At 40.1% G+C, this 21,409-nt stretch overlaps 1 protein-coding gene across 1 annotated transcript in view; it reads left to right on the top strand.

Moving 5' to 3' along the window:
• Positions 1-853: 853 nt before the first annotated feature.
• The window catches only part of LOC311170646 (cytosolic beta-glucosidase), a gene marked incomplete at both ends in the record, with an annotated part of 90,191 nt that continues 69,635 nt past the window's right edge, over positions 854-21,409 (top strand). The window contains one exon of the mRNA XM_084233023.1: positions 854-911. Within this exon, the coding sequence (XP_084089149.1) occupies positions 854-911 (58 nt within the window). The remainder of the gene's footprint in view (positions 912-21,409) is intronic.

The raw sequence follows: 21,409 nt of genomic DNA, 5'->3' as shown, positions 1-21,409 counted from the left end.
ATATACTCTATATAGAGAGTATATATATATATATATATATATATATATATATATATATATAGTCTGGCTGGCTTATGTGTGTGTATATATATACACATATATATTATATATACATATATATACACATATACAATTAACCCACAGAGAAAATATAAAGTTGCACGTAAGTGTGGTGTGCTAGATGGCGGAGCTATGAACCATGTAGAGTCATAGAAACTTAAGTATCAAATATCTAAACTGAAAAAAAACAATGTTGTCATGTTGAATGGATGAAGAAGAACAAGAGGAACAGAGATAGAGACACAGAAAACTAGCTAGACCTTCCACTCCAATGTTCATAATCCAAGAGTGATTATTTAAAATTGAGAAAAAATTAGTAAGCATCCATGTCAGCCTGTTATTTAAATGACATGGGAGTGAATTAGAGAAGAAAACAATTGAACATGGTTACCTCTAGGGAGTGGGGATTTAGAAGAAGGAGGAATTGGCTAAGAGAAAATTCTCGTAGGATTATGTGACTTTAAAAAACAATGTCCATGTATTACACTAAAAGGGGAAAGATCAGATGAAGGGTGTGGGCACCAGGCTGGTGGAACTCTGTTAAAGATCAGGGAGTGCCTGAAAAGCCGGTGTACTTGCTGGCTGGTACAAAGTGTCTGGGATTCATATCTAGGCTGTGGCCAGTTAGGTGCGATCCTGTGATCACCTCCCTTATTTGCATAACCCCTTTGTATGCCCAGACTCCAGCCTGGGATGAGAGGTCACTTACTGCTTGCACTATTGCTAGCTCCTCTGACTATAAGGCACAGCACTCCCCTGGGCTCGTGGTTCCAGTTGACCACCTTCTGAAGACATGGCTTTCCCTGCAGGGTTTGGATGGGGCGCAGCCACTGCTGCTTATCAAGTGGAAGGTAGGAGAAGTTCCTTTCATTTTTCTCAAGCTGGAATGGATTCCTTTTGGTGGATTCTGTCTGCTTGCAGAAGATGGTGGGATTGAGCAGGCAAAGATGCAGTTATATGAATGAAACAGATACTTTTCAAAATGGAAGAGGTTCATACTTCTTGACCCTTTGCATAAGCATAGGGTGGTGGAGGTAAGGAGCAGAAGAGCAAGCTGCAGCTGTAGTTTTGGTCAATCCAGGCTTATCTGAGACATCAATTTACATTGGAGCACCTGCTTTCCTGCTTTCAAGAAAAATATTGGGTAAATGTCTTTAAAGAGTGTAGAGATTTCACTGAAGGCTGTTCGTTAACTGGGAGAGGCACTCCGTTCTATTTCTAGCGAACACAAAGCAGAGTCTAATCTAGCATGCCATCCCATTTGTAGGCACCTCAGTAGTGGAAATTTCTAGTAGGAAATTTCCTACTATAGCACCCTGAATGGAGTTGGAAGTTGGAAGTCTGAACTGCAGTGACCATCCTATAATACATGGAGTGTGAATCTGCTATACCCAAGTCTCAGATAATATACCTGTGATACAAGGTTAGGGGAGAGAGAGAGAGAGGGGGAGAGAGAGAGAGAGAGAGAGAGAGAGAGAGAGAGAGAGAGAGAGAGAGAGAGAGAGAGAGAGAGAGAGAGGAACCCTTAATTCGTTTGGCAATCATGTAAGAAGAGGAAGAATCAAACACAGACAGAGGCATGGGGAGAAACTGACAATGGTGACAGGGGCTGGAGTGATGAGGATGTAAGCCAAGGACAGTGAGGAACTGCTGGTCTCTGCCAGAAGACAGCAAGAGACAAGGAAGGATTTCTCTAGAATCTGAGGAAGTAAGGCCCTGCAAACGTCTTGGCTTTGAATTTTCAGCCTCTATAACTGGAGAGACAATTATTTCTGTTGTGAAGGCCAGCTCGTCGATTATAATGGCACAAGTAAATTAATAGATGAAATAGTTACTGCTTATGGTAAGTGCTTCAGTGATCATTGCATGTTTTAGTGAAGGGTTACATGAAAGTAGTTACTTGAAGTCATCTGAGATCGTCCCATTTCTTTTTGATTTTGGGACTCTGAGTTTTGGGAAAGCTCTGAACTCAGAAATCTACAGTCATTGGAAGTCACAGACACTTCACAAAAGGGAGGACCCAGCATGAATTGTATTTGTAAAAAAAGTGTCAGAAAGTAACATTTTGGTGATTTGTTATAAAACATTACCATTTATCTCTTTCCACTAATTTTGGAAATACAGTGGTATCTGTGTAGGTATCTTTGTTTTCAGACACACTTCCTGGAGCTCGAGAAATAACTGGCATATTCCAACATCTACCCACTCCCCTACCAACCCTTGAACGCCCTCTACCCACCTCCACCTCTGCCAGAAATAATGGGTTCCTTGGAGTAAAGTTGGCATGTTGACAAGTGGGGCTGACAGAGTTGCTGGACTGGACCTTTGGTCAGTGGGTCACCTAACAAATGAAATACTGGGGGGCATATTTCTCCAGGCCTGAGACTGTCCCATTTTCCTGTCTCTGTCTAAATCCCTTTTGCCTCTACTCTGCTTCCTTCCCTGTTGGTGGTTTTTACGAAGAATTTAATGTAATGTTTATTATGTAAGAGTTGGCTGCATGGTGCCTTGAGCCTTTAGGAGGAAAACACAATATAAATCTAATAAATAAATAATAAACAAGTGGTATAAGCAGGAGGAAAATTATGTGTTTTAGGTGAGTTGTAAAGAGCATCGTAAAATCTGTCAAAATGTATTTGTTAAGATGAAGAGGCAGAGAAGAAAATGCAGATAATCATTGCATATACAGCAGTGAGTCTCTTGCAAGTATTGCTGTAGTCCCGTAATTTTTTTAAGAGAAATTTATTTTTTTAATTTTTTAAATATTTTATTTTATATAATTCTTATATCATTTTTCATTTTTGCATAATGCATGCATTTTCATTTTGATTATATTCCCCCCCCCTTATTTTGACCATAATCTTTCCTCTCCTCTCCACCCCCTGCCCCTAGTGTGTCTCTGGTTTATAGCTGTTTGTTGCTTTTGATTTTTTCTTTACTATTGTTAGTCTTTTTCCTGGGCCCTTGTTTATGTAGTCCCATAATCTTAACCCTTTGTGAAGGGTATTCTGGCAATGTTTTCACATGGAGAAACCAGGAACTCAAAAGGGCAGGGAACTGTGTGGCATCTTTTTTTCTTCCTTTGTGGGCTTCAGAGAACAGTGAAACTGACACTTTGGGCCCAATTCTATGGCCCTTATGAGCTTTTAACCCCCAATGATTTGAGGGAAGTTTCTTAAGGGTGAACATGCCGTACAAAGATCCCACAAATCCTAAGCAAAATCTGAACTACTCTGTAAAGGCTTCCTGATGGGAGCTGAGTTTTTGATTCTTAAGAAGTCAAAGTCTCCGCTTTATGAATGTCATTATCAGCCCTTCATGCTGGGCTGGATATCAATATAGTGTTTGGACTTTTAATTTTGACCCCAGCAAGAAATGAGTCTGGCTTCAAACTCTGACTATCTATTTGACCAGGTTAATAAAAGGTGGAATCCTAAAGTTCAGAAATCTTAAGGAATTTTTACACTTAAAAAATTAGTATTAAACAGGATAACTATATTAGGTGGTTTTAGGTGCAAATGGGCCATTTCTTCTCTGGTCTATACAGACCTGAGCAGGAGGTAACTTTCATCTACCTGCTGCACATGTGGGCACTGGCACCACATTTCTTTATACTACCACTCCCCCCCACATTTTTTTTTTTCTTTCTCCAGTCATCATTTGACTATATATCTTGCTTCTTAGTTTCTGCTAACACCCTTGGGTTAAACCACCCCTTTTGGGACTTCATCTCTTTCCTGTCCTTGGATGACTTCTAGAACAGGGCTCAGCAGATAGTTCTACTATTTGTCTGGACCACCTAAGAAAGAAGGAGGGAAGAGGCTTCCAGCAGGCTCCTTTCTGCCTTGGTTTATAAGGAAAAGGAGTGGTGTGTATCCAGGAAATTTGTTGTAGTCTATATGTGATATGACAGAAACCATACCTGTTCCCCCCGCCACTCCGTTTCAAATTTGATATCTACAACAATCTCACCTCCTGTTTTGATTCCCTATTTGGATCATGAAATTGTCATTGAGAGAGACCTGATTTAGGCATGGATGATATTTAAATACTCATCAATTGATGCACCATCCACACTGGCCAATCATACAGCAACTGTACACAGTGGATATAGACTGGGCTCTCTCTCATTGCATGGATTCATCAGAGTGGATGCAGCATACACAACCTGTATGAGACTGGCTGGCCTCTTCATCCACCGCTGTCTTACAAACAGACCAGGCTAGTACCCACGCTAACCCGTCAGAGTGGGTGGCATCTGTAAACAGACACTGGGGCACATCTATGTTCTGATTGAATTTTTGCATGGAACACATCTAGAATATACACAATTCTGTTTGTGGACTGCTGCAGAGTTGAATCACTTAATTTCTCTAAGCCTCAGTTTTCTCACCTGCAAAATTCCTAATGTCCTTTGTGCTTCTTTGTGTCTAGATTCATTTCCTCAATTTTTTCTTTCCGTGTACAGATTCAGACTATAGCTTCGTTCATTTTGGTTTTCGACACCTCAGTGGAATATTGCACTTAGGTATTTTCAGGTTTTAGGAATCATTCTTGGATGGCCTCCTTTTTTGGAAGTCATGTTTTATTTTTTGGATCTAATCACTCTAAATCTTTTTAAGAATGCTAGTTTAGGGCCCCCCTGGTTGCACAGTGGGTTGAACGCAGAGCTGTGATGCTGCCCGCAGCCTCTGCAGTGCGGATTCGATTCCCAGCCAGCCAGGGAGATGCCCACATAGTGCAGCAGACCTCTCCTGCCTCGCCTGCTGCTCCCCTCAGCAGTGTATTTCATCAGTCTGCCTGTTCTGTTCCCCACTCTGTCTGTGGTGAATTCTCTCACCCTCCTGCGCCCCTGCCCTGTACCCCAATTCTTGTATAAATAAAATAAATCTTTAAAAACCAAAAAAGAATGCTAGTTTAAAAAATTAAATTCTCTGTCTTTTTTAACCCTGAGAATTTGGGGTTATTTATTTGGGTCCTTGTCTTTTTTTTTTTTTTTTAATTAAAAGTCTGGATCTTGAATGCCTGTTCTTGTCGATGAACCAACTATGTTGCTATCCGGAACTGAGTTAGGCTTCCTTTGAAGTTATGTAGCTCTACTGAACTAAACAAGGTGAACTGGGGGAAGAACAGGGCCCTGCTTCTGTGGGTGCTCCTTGGGTTGTCAGCCTTCTCATAAAGAACCACAGGGTGAGAGGGGAGGGAGGCAGGATTTAGACCTCACTAACTGCCAGATAAGCAGAAATTTATTCTAAGGAGGAATGTTTTGTTTGCTTTAAAAAGTATTTATATTTTTATTAAGTAGATTTCTCCATTTTCCTGTCTCCCCCCAGTTTTTTTGAGGTACAGACATACAGCGGTGTACAAGCTTGGGGTGTTCAGCAGAATGACATCACATAGATTGGGAAGTGATCACCACAATAACTTTAGTTACCAACCATTACCTTATGTAGACACACATGCACCAAGAAAAAACAGGTTTTGTTTTTCCTTGTCATGAGAACTCTTAGGAGTTACTGCTTTAGCAACTTTCAAATATGGCCTATGGCGTGCTAATGACACTCATCGTGTCCATTGCCTCCTTGGTGCTTGTTTGTCTTAGAGCTCATGGTTTATTCCTTTTGACACCTTCCTCCAATTACCCATGTGTACCTGCCTCTAGTAACCTGGCTGATCTTTTAGCTGTGTGTGCTGCGAGTGTATTTTAGCTTCGCATACAAGTAGGCTCATACACTATTTGTCTTTCTCTGTCTGATTGTTTTTTACTTTTATGCTTCCTGTCCCCACTCCCCTTCAAGTTCATATTCAACTGTAGATTTTGTTCTACTTTTCTTGATTATCTTAGTTCCCTCAATAGGCATCCTTCCTGGTCAGCTCTCTTACATTTATTAAGTGGGGTAAAGGCAGCACCAGCTGCGGTGTTTATGGGGGACAGAAAGTAAGCAGCTGGGGGCTCTATGGATAATCCTTTAATTAATTACCTCGATGGCACTGAGGCAGGCTCTTCTCTCTGCACTGCTTGACCCCCTAGATACTCCAGGGAAACCCCTCTTTTTTTAAAAGATTTATTTATTTACAAGAGCTGGGGTACAGGTCAGAGGCACGAGAGGATGAGAGGGTTCACCAAAGAGCGGGGAGCAGAACAGGCAGATGGACTGAAAGCACTGCTGAGGGGAGCAGCGGGCAAGACAGGAGAGGTCTGTCACGCCATGCGGGAATCTCCCTGGCCGGCTGGGAATTGAACTGGTGCTGCAGAGGCTGAGGACAGCTTCACAGGCTGCGCTCAATCTGCTGAGCCACTGGAAACCCCTCTTAATCCTCCTCAGTCCTAATCATCGTCACCATTGCCAGTGTGTGAATTTATGCTGTAATTCTTTGATTAGTTTCTCAGACAGTTCAGTCCTGTTTCTATTTTCCAGAAATATTTTAGTAAAGGTGATATTCCTCGGGGATGCTTTTTTATTTTCATCTCTGTCGTGGATTCCCTCTTTATTTACTTATTTTAAATTTACTGTCCTTTGAGTGGAGTTGTGAGAGGGAGAGCAATTACATGTGTATATTCTGGAAACCTTTATTAACATGGCTTACTATAGGGAAGTGCCTCAAAAACCACGAAGGTTGACAAGTAAATTCCCCCTTTCTTTTCTTCTTACTTTATCAGCTTCCTTATCATCACTAACACATCCAACCTCTGGAAATTCCCTAGTCCTGGGATATTAGAAAGAGGATTGAGGGCCTCCCTGGTGGCGCAAGGGCTTAAGTTGCCTCACTATGAAGCTATCCGCAGCCACTGCAGCACAGCATGATCTGGATCCCCTGCTGGCCAGGGAGCTACCCACATGGCACAGCAGACCTCTCCTGTCTCACCTGCTGCTCCCCTCAGCAGTGTACTTCAGTCAATCTGCCTGTTCTGTTCCCCACTCTGTCTCTGGTGAATCCTCTCACCCCCTGCACCTCTGGCCTACACCCCAGCCCTTGTATGCATAAATAAATAGATCTTAAAAAAAAGGAAGAGGATTGAGATAACATGGACTTGATGGACTTTCAGACACTGTCATGAGAGAAAGGGGGATAATCAGACACTACAAAGAAAGCCACGTGGATGGGGGCACTATGACCTTCTCGGCCTCAGGTCTAGGCGTCTGTTTCTAAGGTCTATGCTGGAGACTACACGCTTTCATGCTTTCATCCTTTCTCCCTTTATTATGTACACACAGAGTCTCCATGCACCGGTTTTTCCGGTTCCCCTTGGCTTAGTGGGCAATGCTGGAGGTGTCTGCTGCCATCACTCTTGGCAGCTGTGGGATATTTACCCAGAGGGTCTCCCTGCTGATTCTTTTGTCTCATCAAGGTTCTGAATACTGAAGGCTTATCACCTGTGTTTAGAAAACAAAAAGTTTTGTTATTGCTTTCAGGCATTTAAACATGCTCACTTAATACATTTCATACATAATTTCATGAACATTTAGGTCATGTAACAAACAAAAGTAAAATGAAAAGCCAGAGAGGTATTTTCAAGCACTGACTAAGCACTTTCAATCCTTTTTGTTACTTTCCCAGCCCTTCATGCATAGTCACTTTTATTTTTGTCGTTCTCATAGGTGTTCTGTAAATGGCTTCTTCAGACCTTCACAGATATCTGGGTGAACGCTGACTTGTTTGAATCTTTACTCTTCCTGTGTCCTTTCTCTCTTATCTGTCTTTCTACAGTTGCACATGGATGTTACCCAGAAAGTGAATGTGAGTCAATATTTTTAACCTTGAAAAACAAGGAAAAAATGCTGCAACTCAATAATTCATTTGGAGTAGGGGTTTTGTATATTGGCCTGCTTGTTTGTGCATGAACTATTTTGCCACCACTTAGTTCCTCAGTTAAGATAGGATATTTGCTAATTTGGATGAAATGAGTTGGCGTTATGCTGACAATAAAAGGCATGACTTGTGATGTTCCTTCTTGAACCAGCTTTCAGCTAAGTTTACTGGTGACAAAGATTAAGTTATTACTTAAAAATTATTAGACCATCAGGGCCATCCCTGGTGGTGCAGGCAGTTGAGCGCCCCGCTGTGAAGCTGTCCTCAGCCTCTGCAGCACTGGTTTGATCCTGGCTGGCCAGCGAGGGTCCCACATGGTGCGGCAGACCTCTCCTGTCGCACCTACTGCTCCCCTCAGCAGTGTATTTTGTCAGTCTGCCTGTTCTGCTCCTGGCTCTGTCTCTGGTGAATCCTCTCACCCTCCCGCGCATCTGGCCTATACCCTGGTTCTTGTATAAATAAATAAATAAATCTTAAAATAAAAGACATAAAAAAATTATTAGACCATCACTCTCAAGAAATTTGGGACTTCATCTAGACCCTTCTTCTTACAGTCTCCTTTTAGTAGTCAAATGTATTTGGTTGTCTCTTTTAAATGTCACGATTGCAAGGGGCCTCCCTGGTGGTACAGGGTTAAAGTCTCAGCACTATCAAGCTATCGCCAGCCACTGTGGCCTGAGTTTGATCCCTGGCCAGGGAGATGACCCACAAGGCAGAGCAGAACTCTCTTGTCTGGCCCACTGCTCCGCTCACCAGTGTATTTCAGTTAATCTACCTGTTCTGCTCCCCACTCTGTCTCTGGTGAATCCTCTCAACCCCCTGCCCCTGCAACTCTGGCCTATACCCCAGCTCTTGCATGCATAAATAAATAAAATAAATCTTTAAAATAAATAAATCTTGTGATGACACTCATGTTCCCTGTTATTACTACTTTCCTTTAGTTTTAGAACCCACTGCCTCTGGTCTTCTTAAAGTCATTCTCCTCCAATCTCTCCACCATGATCTTTTGAAAGTCTGATCACATCATTCCATTTTTTTTAATTTTATACATTTTTTACATCATTTTTCATTTTTGCACAATGCAGCATTTTCATTTTGGTTATAGTCCCCATACGATTTCCACCCCCTTTGTTTTGAATCTACTCCCCCCCTCGCCCCCGCCCCATAGTGTGTCTCTGGTTTATAGTTGCTTAGCAAAATCATTGTATTTCTTGAGTGACAGCAAGAGCGCTGCAATCAAAGAGTTTAAGTTTGAACACTGACTCCACCACTTACTGGTTGCATGCCTTAGTTACTCATTCATAAAAAGGTGGCAAGAGTAGTTGTGCTAATCTTAGGGTTGTTAAAAATAATAAATGTGATTAAATTAACATCAGCTGCTTGGAATGGTGCTTGGAAAACTATGTGTGTTCAATCAATTTCAACAATTATAATTTTATTGTCTCCCTGCTCCAGAATAATTTCTGAACTTCTTGCATAAAAATATCTCTTTGTAATTTGACCAACGACGTCTCCTGTTTGTCTGTTACTTCATTCTTTGATCAAAATGAAGCACAAGTCATTCTTTGACTGGGCCACGTCCTTCACATACTGTTTCCTCTGCTTGTATATGTACCTGACCTTTGGCATGGTGAGAGGCCAAGAGAAGTAAAAGATTCAGGCCTTTTCATTTCTAGGCTAGAGATTTGCCTAATCCCACATACTGCCTCTTGCATCTTCCTCCCTTATACAACTCTTCCTCATGTGTTGCTGTGACCTTGGTAGTGACTGTAGGGGACAGAGTTAGGTGGGGCAAAGGGTATCCTCAAATAGGTTTTCACTATATATGAACAATCTTATCAGAACAGCATGGATGTTATGTTTTGACATGAAAGTCTTGGATGGCATTCCTTGCTGCTAAAGATGACTGATATCTTGAGAAGTGTTGACACAGATATTGTAGTTATGTTGCAGTTTGAGTGGCTTGAGTGCTTGCCCTTGGCAGCACTGGACCCTGTTGTTGTCCCTCTACTGTGGTCCGCGGACCTGTGCCTTGAGGTGCCCTCAACCAGCTGAGCCAATCTGTATTGGCTTTGGATCTTTCTCAAGGTGCCTGCTCTTCCTTTCATTAGTGTGGATAATCAGAGTTTGATTGTAAAGTATGCCCAGGCCAAATACAAGGGCTTTTAAAATTGTCTGCTGTTTTAGATTATCCAGGCCACTGATCCCGCTTCCTTAGCATGGATAATTGAGAGTGGACTGGGCTGAAGAATGTTAAGCAGAACCAATTGACAAAATAAATGAGATTTTAAAAATCCTTTACATTTTAATAATAGAAAAAAAACAAGCTAGGTTTTCTTCTACTTTCAATCTAAAAGGGTCTCTTTTATTTTCTGAAGCTAAATTTATTTGGTTTTCAGTTGATTCAAAACAGGAGAACATTTCCTATGGTGCATCCATTTAAAACCTCTTGAAAATTTATATTAATTATAGTTTGCACTTCATAGAGTGAGGGGAAAAATTGAAAATACAGCTAAGAGGTTGAACAGTTTCAGATTCAATGTCAAATCTTCTAACCATGTTTATAAGGACATAATAAGGAGAGGGTGGGGGTCACTGCGGATTCTGAAAATCTCTCTTGATACTGGAGACTCTAACTCCACGCCTGTTGTGTTGTAGTTGGCTCATAAGCAGTCACCATTGCAGAAGGGAATTTTAAAATGCATGTATAAGATCAACAGGATTCTGCCTCCTGGGAACATCTGATTTCATCCACTTTTTATTTTCATTCTCTCACTTTTCCTCATGTACCCCTTAATGCAGGGAGAAGTGTACTTACATGTCACTTGACTGTGAATTTAGAGGCCATTTTCTCGAAGGAACCATGATATAAATAGGGATTGGTGTCACTAAATATCCTTTAGGTGTGTAATGAGACAAATAGATTTTGGGGGTTGGTCTGGGAATTTGGCGCGTAATGTAAGAGGCAGTGGTGAGGCTGGGCAGGTGACTCATAAACAAGGTTTTTTGAAACATTACCCATTTTTGCATTGGGAATTGCCAAGCTAAGGCTTAAAGTCTCCCACAACACCCATGAATAATCATTTAGATACAGGCATTGAGACTAAGAGGGAAAAGTACATTATTTACTCTAAAGACAATCATCTTCCTTTAGCGTTGTTGTAGTCCATCATGCAGATGCATACTTGGGGATCTTTGAAAGAGCAACATTTTCTTTTGATGGCCTATTACTTCATATAGCTAATAAATTATTATCCAGGTCTAGATTGTAGGCACAGTTTAGGGATGCACATCAGCCACTCTGTGACTATGAGAGACCAAGCTTCTTTCACCTGGTGAAATATTACCAAGGGATTCTGGCCATTGTCCACTGTGCTGGTTCGAAGGACAAGATATAAGGATAGAGGTAATGGGCCATTGGTATATTTTGCGTTTCCCTGTACTACCAAGAACATGGCAAATGTAGGCACACAATACAATCTTTTTGTCCAACTGATTTGGTGAATATAAAACTGAAGGCTACTTAGCATACCTTTTGTTATACAGTTGGGCCAAACATCTTCCAGGGAATTCCTATATATTTTCTGTGGCTATATATAAAGACCAGGTACAACCATCTGGTATGATTGGCTTGTTGGTGGGTGATAACTTTTCTCTTGGAGAGAAATTTTATAAGAAGAGTCACAAAAAGGTTTCTTTCTGTGTTGTATTGGAGGTCTGAATTCACTGCTAGGAAATTAATAATTAATAACAAATTAAATTAAATGAATATTTATTTGAATTACTGCTAGATAGTTCATCCCTATTAAACATTTAATTACTGTGAGTATGAGTCTGAAGGTATAAAAGTAGCTAAATGATCTATTGACTCCAAAATTCTAGTAAGGGATAAAGGCATATACATAACTATAATTTGATGTGACATTTTTAACAGCAGAATCAACAAAAAGCTACTGAGCATAGGTGGGGGAGTTGGGGTTGGTCTATAAGAACAAATGGTTGTGTTGGGCGGAGGATTGTGTGGGCATATGTGGCCCATGATTGTATGGGAAAGCTTTACAGAGACATTTGGTTTGTTTTGTCTTTTTTTCAGACATTAGGTAGGACATACTTGCCCAAGAAAAAAATTAAGCCAAAGCACAAAAATATGTATTTGGGGAATGATAGTCATATCCAGTGATACAAGGGAAGGAATTAGAATAATTCAGAATATATTCAGTTACCTGGGATTCTTGTGAAAATGCAGATTCAGGGGACTTAGACCAGGGTACATAAAAGCAGTGTCAACAGTTAGGGCCCAAGAATGTACTTTTTCATTTTTTTTTTTTTTTACAAGTGCTTTCTGTGATAAAGTCAGATGCAGGCTATGTTTTCTGATGATGGGGTGAATAGCAGGACCTGAAACTAGGAAGACAGCACAGGTTCTTGTTGTGATGTCCCTAACATACCAGGCTAAGGAGTTGGCCTTTGGGCCATGAGCAAGGAGTTCTTGATAGTCATAAAATTATCTTAAGAAAAGGGAGTGATATGATCAAATTTATTTATTAGAAAGACTTTGTCTGCTGGGTGGTGGATGAATGGAAGGAAGGAGACAGGCAAGCTTGAGAACATTGTTAGGCTACTGCAGTAGATGAGGCAGGGCACGATAAAGTCATGACTTTGGGAAGAGCAAGCAAAATAGAAAAAAAAAAAAACAAAGAAATTCCATTGAAGGAGAGTAAGTGGAAATCTGGATATATAGTAATTCATGAATATAATGTAGAGGCCTCCCTGTTGGCCTAGGGGTTAAGTCTCAGTGCTGCCAGCACCAAGGCCCACTGCATCAGCCTGAATTTGATCCTTGGCCAGGGAGCTGACCCATATGGTGCAGCAGACCTCTCCTGTCTGGCCCGCTGCTCCCCTCAGCAGTGTATTTCAGATGATATCCCTGTTCTGCTCCCCACTCTGTCTCTGATGTATCCTCTCACTCCCTGCACATCTAGCCTACACCCCAGTTCTTCCACACAAAAATAAATACATAAAATACACAAAATCTTTAGGGAAAAATACAATGTAGAAAGATACAATGCAAAAAGATAGAGGACGAAGTTGACTCTTGTGATTATTGTCTATGTAAACTGCTGGCTGATGATGTTATGGAATCTAAGTCAAATACATTGGAAAAGGAACAGTTTTTGAAAATTGTATGAGCTCTCCTGAGGGTATTTAAGTGGAAATGTTGGGGAACCATTTCTGGTTCCATTTGCTGGTACTTGCAAGTGTACAGCTATAGTTGAAGTCATAATGAAAGACAATGCTTGAAATAGGATTATGGAGGGAAACAAAAAGATGTGCAGAGACAAACAAGGGTGCAAAGTCTGGATTAAAGATTGCAGAATAATTTCAAAGACTCAGAAGGAACCCATACAGAACTAATGTTCTTTCTGTATCTTAGAATAACTAGAAAGAACTTTAAAAGCCTTCCAGTCTAGGGGTTTTAAACATTTTTTAATGCAGTTGTATCAGATTTCCAGCAAAGATCGAAGTCAGAACTCGAATAAAACAGACCTAGATGGGCCTTCTCTGGTTCTACTTTACTGCTGCTTTTCCACGTGGCAACTCTCCTCTCCTTTCCAAGACAGTGTATTTTTAAACGTTGATGTGCTTTCCTTATTTTATAGCAGTTGGAGACATGTATTGACACAGTCTGCATAGCCCATCACATTAGTGTGACTGAGGGGCACATGGCATGTTAGGTCTGCAAGAAACAAAGGCATGAAAGGCTATTTGGAACTTACAGGCAGAAAGAGTGGTGCAGACAATACGTGGTGAACATTCTGAGTCGTAATAATCAAGGAAGGAGTTGCAGAGATGGTAGATATTTAGAGGTAAAGGAAACCTTTAGGGATTGTTTCTGTCCCTTTAAAAAATCAAAGCTAAATATTTGTGCTGGTTGGAGAAAGTTAGTGACTTCTACAATATCAAGGCCACATCACAAATACTGCTCAGAACTCATCCAGATTCAGTGGAAGAAGTTTAGTGATGTGATCTGCAAAAACCCGGAGTGAAACATAGCAAGCTTTCTTTTCCATGCAGGAGTGGCGTGTAGGACTTTGGGAGGGGTAACTTGTTTGAAAGATGATGTCTTGGTAATGTGTTTAAGTCATATTTGCAAGGCAAGCGTGCTCTTCTTAATAGAATGCCTATTTAGTTAAATCTCTTTTGGGTGATGGAATATTCCTTTTTATTGCCAATCCAGACACAATAGAAACTCTTTGTTACCCCAACAGTTAAACTTTAATATGCAAAAAGTCAGTAGTTAGGAAGTTGTTTTGAGTCACCAGGGGAAATCTGCCAAGAGTGCACACTGACCTAGTGATTCCTAGAAGACCTTGAAGTAAGTCAGTTAATTCATGAGTCAAAGGAATTTCAAATTATACTTAGTGGCATTGCCGCCACTAGAAACTTCTGTTGCAGGTTCCAAGCTGTTTTTTCTTAGAGAGATGCTTATGGGATGTAAATCTTTTTAAATGCATTTCATTGTACCAATTGTTTCATTTAGAAAAAGGCCATTAATTTGTTATTAAGTGTTCTATTTAATAGTGTCAATAAATTCTAAAATTGGAAACTGGGTATTGTTATTTTGGATGTTTTAATGGTCCCGATTGTTTAAGTTACTTGGCCTTGGCTCATTTGCTTGACCTTTTTTTTGGTTTTGTTTTGTTTTAATGACTTGGGAAAACTCTCCCAACTATGCAGAGTTGATGTAATGCTACTTCATATTTATGATGTGTTATTTGAATAAATTAACTAATAGTATTTAAATGATCAAATCTGGTCTACACAATGAACGTGAAATAGAAAACTATATAAAATTTAAAAAAATTTAAAAATTCAAGTAAAAATTCAATTTCTTACAAGAAAGCTCATTAAAATTTATTATTTTGGATATAATTATAATTATTTCATAATGGTCTAGAAATAGGGCAAGAAGATTATACTATAAAATATTAATACAGAGGTAATAAAATATAGTAATTATTGGCACCAGTGCTTCTTTGCTCTACGTGTATAGAAGAAACAAGCATTGTTCACATTTGACTTTTATAAGTAACGTGGCCTTGTTTGCATTAGATAACTTTTTCAACACTTATTTTCCTCATGTGTAACATCTACCTTTTAGAAGTCATTGGGAGTAGTATGTAAAATACTTTAGGCAATCTCTTTGCACAGGGCCTAGTAATTTTTTCTTTTTTTTACTTTATGTAATAGAATTTTTTTAATCTTTTTTTTTTTTTTTCTTGTGATGCTTGCTTTCTTTTTCAGGTGTATTACCCATAGAATTTCCACTACCAATTCACCGGTGCACCATCACCAATCCATTTCCCTCCCCCTCCCTTGTAGAATGTCTCTGATTTATAGTTGTCTATTTTTGTTTTATTGTGTTTTTTTTGTTATTATTATTTTTTCTTGATCCCCTATATTCCTCCTATAAGTGAAACCACCTGGTATTTTTCTTTTTCCTTCTGACTTATTTCACTGAACATAATCCCTTCTAGCTCCCATGTTGCTGCAAATGGCATTAGTTTACCTTTTTGATTGCTACATAGTATTCCATTGTGTATATATACATCATATCTTCTTGATCTAGTCATCTATTTTTGGGCATTTGGGTTGATTATTATAAATAGTGCTGCAATAAACATAGGGGTACATGTATTCTTTTGAGTTAATGTTTTTGTGTCCTTTGGGCAGATCCCTAGGAGTGGAATTGCTGGGTCATATGGTAGCTCCATTTTTAGTAGTCTGAGGAAGCTCCACATAGCTTTCCATAGTGGTTGGACCAGTTTTCATTCCTACCAGCAGTGTAGGAGTGTTCCTTTTTTACCACATCCTCACCAACATTTGTAGTTACAGGGCCTAGTAATTTTAATGAATTTAATAAATATTTGTTCTTATCATCCTTATCTCTGTCATCATGACCACTACCATTACCATCATCCTATAATCACTACCACCATTACCATCATCCCTATAATCACCAACACCACTACCATCATCACTATAATCACCACCACCATCATCATCCCTAAAATCACCACCACTATCAAGGCCACCATCATCATCATCCCTGTTATCACCATCACTGTGGACCACCACCACCACCATCATCATCATAATCAGGTTGTACATTAGTCTTACTCCTTTGAGTGTCAGACGCCAGGATGGTATTGAACATATAAGAAGTTTGTTAGGGGAAATGCCCATGAGAGAAAGTGCAGCAGGAGGCAGGACAGGCTGGGATGAAGATTTGACAAGTGTTGGAAAGAGGAAAGGAAGAAAGGAAATTTGAGGGAAGCTTTGAGTTCAGAGGAATGTTCAGCAATATCTTTGGGAAGTCCTTGATCTAAGGTCTCACTTCACAAAGGCAGGAACAGGCCTGCCATTGCAATCTTGCACATTCAGGCTTGGCTGGGATCAGGTTGGGGAAGTGTGGCCTCAGTGCAAATTCTATCAAGTGTGACAAGTTTCTGAGTTTGAACCCAAGACCCTCAGTCTATTACACTCACAAAGGCTGGAGGTTTGTGGAGTGTTTTCATTCTTAACACTAAGTGAGTGATTTAAAAGTCTTCAAAATTTTTGGCATTTTATTAACTTTTTATGTTGAACCCACATTGCTTTTACATTTGAGAGAAGTGGTTCAATAATTTAAAACATTTCCGTTTGCTCAGATAACACAAACTGAGATGTGTCCAGATCTCACAGTTTTCCACTTTGCTCGAATGTTTTGCTGGGGCTGTGCTGTTACTTCCATTTGTCTCTTTCATGAAAAGTTTTATTTTTCTGCTCCAACTTTAATTTCTATTTAGAAACCTGATTTGATTAGAAAGTGAAAGTTTAAGTGTTTGTAACAGGATTCAATTAAAATAGGTCATTCTTGGGGCTCTGGAAATGGTAACTGGCCTTGGGCAAATTGAACAAAAGTTATAAAATTCACTTGGATGCATCACAACATTTAACATCTTTAAAGAAGACGTTTTGCCTAATAGATTCAATTTAGAAATATTTAGTGTAGGTCATCAGCTTAAGCACCTAAAAAATGTGTTTGTTTGATTTTTTTCTCTCTGTAGTTATAGCTAGGATCAGGACACCTGGACTCTAACCTACAAAATAAACAATTTGTGGTGGGACCTTGAAGAAAGTCAATTAGTTTCTGTGACTTTACCAGTAGGTTAAAAAGGAGATTCTAATATTGGTGAATAATGTGCTTAGAGATGTTTGCATAAAAGATGCTTTGTCATTGTAAAGTATTATTGAATATTTATGGTCTACCAGACCGAGCCAAATGGCCCAGAGGAAAAAACAGTCAGATTTATGTAAACCTTGTTCAGTGTCCCAGATACTTCAGGATGGGTGCTCTATATATGAATGAATAAATAAATGGTATAAACATTATTTTAAAATGTGAAGGTACATCAATATTATCTGGGGTTTTAGCCAATGTGCCTGACCCCTGACATTGAAATGAAATGTCTGTCTCCAGGTAACTATTCCAAGCTCATAAATATTTTTAAAGCCAGGGGCATTGACGGCAAGTAATGTTTTCTTAGCGTTTTGTGTCTGCAAATAAAGGTAAATTATATCTTTACCTAAAACCTACAAGAGATGATTGTCTCTCACCCACAGGGTTGCTCTGAGAATTCCCAGGCTAAAATTGTGTATCTTATACTTCTTTTTTCCCTTTCTTTTAAAAAGTGCTTTGTTCACTGCCTGCACAGTACTTTTCTCTCACTTTATGGTGAGAAATCGGAGTCTCAAAGAAATAATAAAAAAAAAAAATTAGCCGTAAACACTGCCCAAGGACTTAATGGATCTTACTGAGCCACGCAATGCAGATGTATTGGGACATAAATAGGTGATAGGAGATAAGAGTCACAGAAGCAATTTGTTTGGATTGGGTCACTGCTTAATCCAAATAGGTTCAGCACAAGAATTCATGACACGTGACAGTGGACCAAGAGGAGCTTGCTGTGATATTTCAGATTTCCCTGCCTCTTCTAATTAACCATTTCAAGTATAACAGAGCTTAGATCACACACGGACTCAGTCAGACCCACCAGCACCAAGTGTGGACCTATTTGTAGGGATGGATGGCTCTGCTCCTTTCAGCCAATGGACTATGACTCAGTAATACCTCAAGCCGGGCTTTTAATTTCGATGATACATTGATTCTGAACAGCAACTTTCTAAAAGACAAAAAGCTCTACCAGTGTTGCCTTATGACATAGCCTGTCATTAAATGCAAGTGTATCTAAATATACCTTAGCAAGTCTAATGAGATATTTGCAAACATAGAAATCAGGTATAGAAAAAAACCTGTTATCATGGGAATAATAAGAACAATGACAATAACAATAGCAGCTTTTATTTTGATTACATTTGCTACCATGCCAGACATCTTATATACTTCTTGTACAATTATTATTATTACCTTTTTTACAGATGATGATGCAGATTCAGAGAATTTAAGCTGTCCAGAGTGAATTAGTATATGGGAGCTCTAGAATTTGTTTTAATTATATTCACACACACACACACATATGTATAGGCACATGCATATGTATATAAACCCACATTCCTGCTTTGTCAGGTTCGTCAAGAATCCTTGCCCCATTAGTTGGAGGGCTAGGAGTTCTTTAGGTGTTAATATTTGGATGGAGATGCTGCTCATCAGGTCACTCTCTCCAAGTATATATCCCCCCTTTGGCTCCTAGCCCTTGTCACTTGTCTTGAGCCAGGCTTCCATTTCTGCAGCATCTTAGGAACCTGAAATATCTGTTGCTTTGATATAAGGAAGATCCAACTAACTAACGGCTGTGATGTTCATTAGTCAAATAAGGATGCTATTAGTTCACTGTCACCCATGTCAGATTTAAAGAGGTATTATTGAAAATATATATCAAAATGGGGCCTCCCCAGTGGCACAGCAGTTGAGCGCTGGGTTGTGAAGCTGCCCGCAGCCTCTGCAGTGCCGGTTTGATCCCCGGCTCTCCCCCGCCACCGGAGGAGGGTCCCACATGGCGTGCAGACCTCTCCTGCCGCCTGCTGCTCCCCTCAGCAGTGTACTTCGGTCCTTCTGCCTGTTCTGCTACCTGCTCTGGCTCTGGTGAATTCTCTCACCCTCCCGCGCTTCTGACTGTACCCAGTGCTTGTATAAATAAATAAGTAAATCTTAAAAAAAATAAGAAAATATATATCAAAATGAAATTATTTCAAATAAGACTTTTATATGTAACAGACAAGCAGAATCAATTCACCTTGCCCACCTCACACACTGGACTTAGGGACCTGTTTTTATTGCTTTGCTGTGGTGTATAAAGAAAATCTGTAATTGGTGGTTGTAAGAAAATAATGCAAATCAAATTAGCTTTTATAAAACTAATTAATTGTTTCTGGAATCAGGCCAGGCAATTTTTCAGGAGTCAGAGTTTTGGGGATATATTTTATGTGTCACATTATGTCACTGGAAGTTACAAAGTAATAGCAGGGCTCTCTGCAATTTTCAGCCAAGGGAGGGAGGAAAGAGTTAATGGATTTAATTGTTGCAAAGGGTGTTTCTTTTGGGCAACCGTGGTTTGAATGTAGGGCGCCTTTTGCATTTTAAGCACTGATGTTTGATCCCTCCTGTCAGAGTTATGTAACAGGAGAACTTTATTGTTATTTTTTAAAGGAAACAGATAAAAGGGCACTGAAAACCATCTCTTCCCTAGGGGACAGCTTTTAGAGTACATTTTGTCCTGAGTCATTTCCACCTGCCATGAAGTTCTGGAACAGAGTGAATGCCTTTCTCAAGGTGCGCAGAGGTCACAGTGACCCTGAATTCAGGAATCAGAGGAACCACACTGCTCTGTGGGCAGGATCCACCGGGTTACACCCAACAGGTCTGGGTGGCACTGGCTTGGGGAAGCAATATGGTGGGCACTCAGCGTGTCCTGCATGGAGAACCAGGACTGCAGTCCTTGAGCCAGGTGGGTTCCAGAAAGGACTAGTTGTTCTGAGACCTCCCCACTTCCTCAAACTCCCAGGATAATCTGGAGTAGAAGTTACAAAAACTCTTCTATTAACACAAAACAATCACTGCCTCTCAGTGACTCAGTTTTAAATCTACCAACTCCAACAAGGTGCTCAATGTATTTTCTCACGAACTCTGCCAACTAGAATGGCCCAGGTATTATCATCATTCTCATTCAGACTATATGCACTGGCACATGGAACTTACTTTCACCAGTTACTAGCTCTACGATCTCCAAATCCTTAAACTCAGGGATCCTGAGATTTCTCAAGTTTAAATGGGGGTAATATCAGTAGGTAGAGGACACACGACTCAAAATTGGGCACCTTAGAAGCAGAAAGTGTTTAAGAAAACAGCAGAAGTGACCCCTCCCCCAGCCCCATCAAGTCATAGACCCTCAAGAGAAATAGGTCCTTCTTATACTTGAAGGAGTGTCTTATCTTTCAAGACCGAGGGACTCTGAGAAGGATCTGATCAAATGGGCCTTGTTAAGTTTCCCCTGACTTACTATCATTGCCTCAAGCGCCTTGACCTATCTAATTCCTCTGCAGCTGTTCCCTTGTCATCAAACTTAGCATAAAAATGCTCATGTTTAACTATTTTGTACAGCCCTTCGGAAGGCTCTCATGTCATATAAAGCTTATATTAAATAAATGTGTATGCTTTTTTCCCTGTTAATCTCTCTTGGTTGGTTTACTGTTTAGACCCAGCCTAGAATCCTAGGTGGGCCTAGGAAACCTCTTTTTTCCACATGTTATGTGCTCAGCCAAGGTGCCTACTCCATCGTAAGAGCCTAATAAGCCACAGCTATTATTATCATGATGTTCTTTTCACTTTACTCCTCTGTCCCTCCAAATGGGGCTCAGATTAGCAGAGTGGCAATCAGAAGCTGAAGTCAGTTCAGATTAGTGCAAAACTCTGATGGATGAAAAGAGGGTTTTTTCCAAAGTCAGAGAAAAGAGTCTTTCACCAGAGAACATGATTCGATGCATAGATGGCTGAATGCAAAGGGACTTCATTGAAAAATAAAAGAATAATTGTGGTAGCATAGTGGAGGCAATCTGCATAGATTCCAGGGACTACAGCAAGTGCAGGGGGTCTGAGAAGACTCTGTAATAAAGACCTTCTGTTCATCAGAAAACAAACAACTCGACAGCTACAGGGTTGAAGTCCAGAAGGTCAAATCTTGGAGCAGGATTAAAATATTTCCTCTTCCTTATATTTCTTCTTCCTTGAGTCACCAAATCAGTGGTTAAATTATAATCACAATCTGTTACATATTATATGGTCACAGTCCACAGGTAGAGCCTCAGGCCACACTCCTAAAATTGCTTAGTTTCTTGTGGTCTCCTCCCTTCCCTTGAGCAGAAAACACAGGCGACTTCTTATTTTTTTTAGGTTTATTTATTTATTTTATGCATACAAGAGCTGGGCCAGAGGTGTGTGTGGGGGGGGTGAGAGGCTTCACCAGAGACAGAGTGGGGA

The sequence above is a fragment of the Talpa europaea genome (genome assembly GCF_964194135.1).
Source record: "Talpa europaea genome assembly, chromosome: 5".
Lineage (NCBI taxonomy): Eukaryota > Metazoa > Chordata > Mammalia > Eulipotyphla > Talpidae > Talpa > Talpa europaea.
Note: the sequence above shows the minus strand (reverse complement) of the source record. Positions and strands in the feature narration are given on the sequence as shown.